Here is a 2500-nt window from a genome sequence, read left to right as displayed (position 1 = left end):
AACAGGCTAATTTGCAGGTGCGCTCACCACTGTGTAAATGTGTGTGCATGTGTGTGAGCATGTGTGTGTGTGTGTGTGTGTGTGTGTGTGTTTGCATATACTGTATATATGTGTGTGTGTGTGTGTGTGTGTGTGTGTGTGTGCTGAGTGTGTTGTGTTGTACTGTGTTGTGTTGTGTTGTGTTGAACTGTGTTGTGTTGTGTTGTGTTGTGTTGTGTTGTGCTGTGCTGTGCTGTGTTGTGTTGTGTTGTGTTGTGCTGAACTGTGCTGTGCTGTGCTGTGCTGTGCTGTGCTGTGCTGTGTTGTGCTGTGTTGTGTTGTGTTGTGTTGTGTTGTGTTGTACTGAACTGTGCTGTGTTGTGCTGTGCTGTGCTGTGCTGTGCTGTGCTGTGCTGTGCTGTGTTGTGTTGTGTTGTGTTGTGCTGTGCTGTGTTGTGTTGTGCTGAACTGTGTTGTGCTGTGCTGTGCTGTGCTGTGCTATGCTGTGCTGTGCTGTGCTGTGCTGTGCTGTGCTGTGCTGTGTTGTGCTGAACTGTGCTGTGTTGTGTTGTACATCTGGTGTGTGTGTGTGTGTGTGTGTGTGTTTGTGTGTGTGCTGAGTGTGTTGTGTTGTACTGTGTTGTGTTGTGTTGTGTTGTGTTGTGCTGAACTGTGCTGTGTTGTGCATCTGGCCCAGCTGTTGAGGGAGCTGTCGGGGCTGTACGGGAGTGACCTGTTGTGTTGTGCTGTGCTGTGCTGTGCTGTGTTGTGTTGTGCTGAACTGTGCTGTGCTGTGCTGTGCTGTGCTGTGTTGTGTTGTGTTGTGCTGTGTTGTGTTGTGCTGTGCTGTGCTGTGCTGTGCTGTGCTGTGCTGTGCTGTGCTGTGCTGTGCTGTGTTGTGCTGAACTGTGCTGTGTTGTGCATCTGTCCCAGCTGTTGAGGGAGCTGTCGTGGCTGTACGGGAGTGACCTGTTGTGTTGTGTTGTGCTGTGCTGTGCTGTGCTGTGCTGAACTGTGCTGTGTTGTGTTGTACAGCTGTTGAGGGAGCTGTCGTGGCTGTACGGGAGTGACCTGTTGTGTTGTGCTGTGCTGTGCTGTGCTGAACTGTGCTGTGTTGTGTTGTGTTGTACAGCTGTTGAGGGAGCTGTCGGGGCTGTACGGGAGTGACCTGTTGTGTTGTGTTGTGCTGTGCTGTGCTGTGCTGTGTTGTGCTGAACTGTGCTGTGCTGTGTTGTGTTGTACAGCTGTTGAGGGAGCTGTCGGGGCTGTACGGGAGTGACCTGTCCAGGCTGGAGCTGTTTCCCGGGGGGCTGCTGGAGGCGGCGGGCGGCCCAGGGCCCGTGTTCTCCGCCCTCATCTCCGAGCAGTTCCAACGCATCCGGAACGGAGATCGGTTCTGGTTTGAGAACAGGCAGAACGGGTGAGAGTGGAGATCACGCTGAAAATACTGAAGCAGCGACAGCCCAGCAGAACGCAGCTCGTTAACAACGCAAATATTAGTCAGTGTGGGATGGTGCTGTATGACATCATAGTGGGACGCAGCTTGTTAACGACGCAAATATTAGTCAGTGAGGGATGGTGCTGTATAGGCCAGTTCAAACCGAAGATTCGCGACGGTCTGAGACGGTTGCGGAGAGCAGTTGCGGCGGTGTGAATAAAAAGTTGCTAGCAGTGGCAAGCAGTTTCAAGCCGTCGCTAAACATTCAACATGTCAAATCTTAGTTGCAGAGTTTTAGAACACTTTTGCGCGGAGCTATTGTGACGCTGGCTGAAAACTTCTATCTTGTCCTTACGCCTAGACTGTTGTTATGGTAACATTGTTGCCGTTTTAATGTCGTTGCAGTGGTCTGAACGCCCCAGTTTTACAACACATTGTTGCAGAAAGTTGCTAGTTTTTAGAATGTTGCAGCTAGTCTCGTCGCGGATCTTGTGTTTGAACTGGCCTTTGATCACACAGTGATCAGTAGATAGGATTGAGCATCGTGGATTGGAATGAGGATAAGGATTGTGAAATCGGTTTTTCCATTTCCCAGACAAGATAAGATAAGATAATACGTTACTGTCCCTTTAGATGGAAATTTGCCTTGCATTGCAGTGCAGTCATCAGCATAGACAGACATTAAGAAATACCATTCTTGATAAGATTCAACAAAGAATCCTTCCTCCCTCATGACCACAGATTGTTCACAGAAGAGGAGATCTTATCGATCCGGAACACCACGCTGCATGACGTCATCGTTGCTGTTACAAGTGCACGGCCTGGAGACATTCAGAGTGACGTATTCTTCTGGAGAAATGGTATGCGCCCACACACACACACACACACAGATGTGCACGTCCTCCTCATAATTGAGTTATCTTCTGCGAAATGAATGAACTGATGCTCCAAGGCTTGGTGGGGTCTGTAAAGATGTGTGTGTGTGTGTGTGTGTGTGTGTGTCCAGGTGACCCTTGTCCTCAGCCGGAGCAGCTGAACGCCTCAGGCCTGCCCCCCTGTACGCCGCCCTTCTCCGTGGACTTC

At 50.3% G+C, this 2500-nt stretch overlaps 1 protein-coding gene across 2 annotated transcripts in view; it reads left to right on the top strand.

The window, feature by feature from the left end:
* The window catches only part of duox (dual oxidase), a 47271-nt gene that overhangs the window by 14224 nt on the left and 30547 nt on the right, over positions 1-2500 (top strand). For both annotated transcript variants that reach the window (XM_062548252.1, XM_062548254.1), the window contains 3 exons: positions 1224-1399; positions 2159-2277; positions 2424-2500. The exon at positions 2424-2500 is cut by the window's right edge and continues 64 nt beyond it. In XM_062548252.1, coding sequence (XP_062404236.1) covers positions 1224-1399; positions 2159-2277; positions 2424-2500 — 372 coding nt within the window. The remainder of the gene's footprint in view (positions 1-1223; positions 1400-2158; positions 2278-2423) is intronic.

Source organism: Sardina pilchardus, chromosome 10 (assembly GCF_963854185.1).
Source record: "Sardina pilchardus chromosome 10, fSarPil1.1, whole genome shotgun sequence".
NCBI lineage: Eukaryota > Metazoa > Chordata > Actinopteri > Clupeiformes > Clupeidae > Sardina > Sardina pilchardus.
Note: the sequence above shows the minus strand (reverse complement) of the source record. Positions and strands in the feature narration are given on the sequence as shown.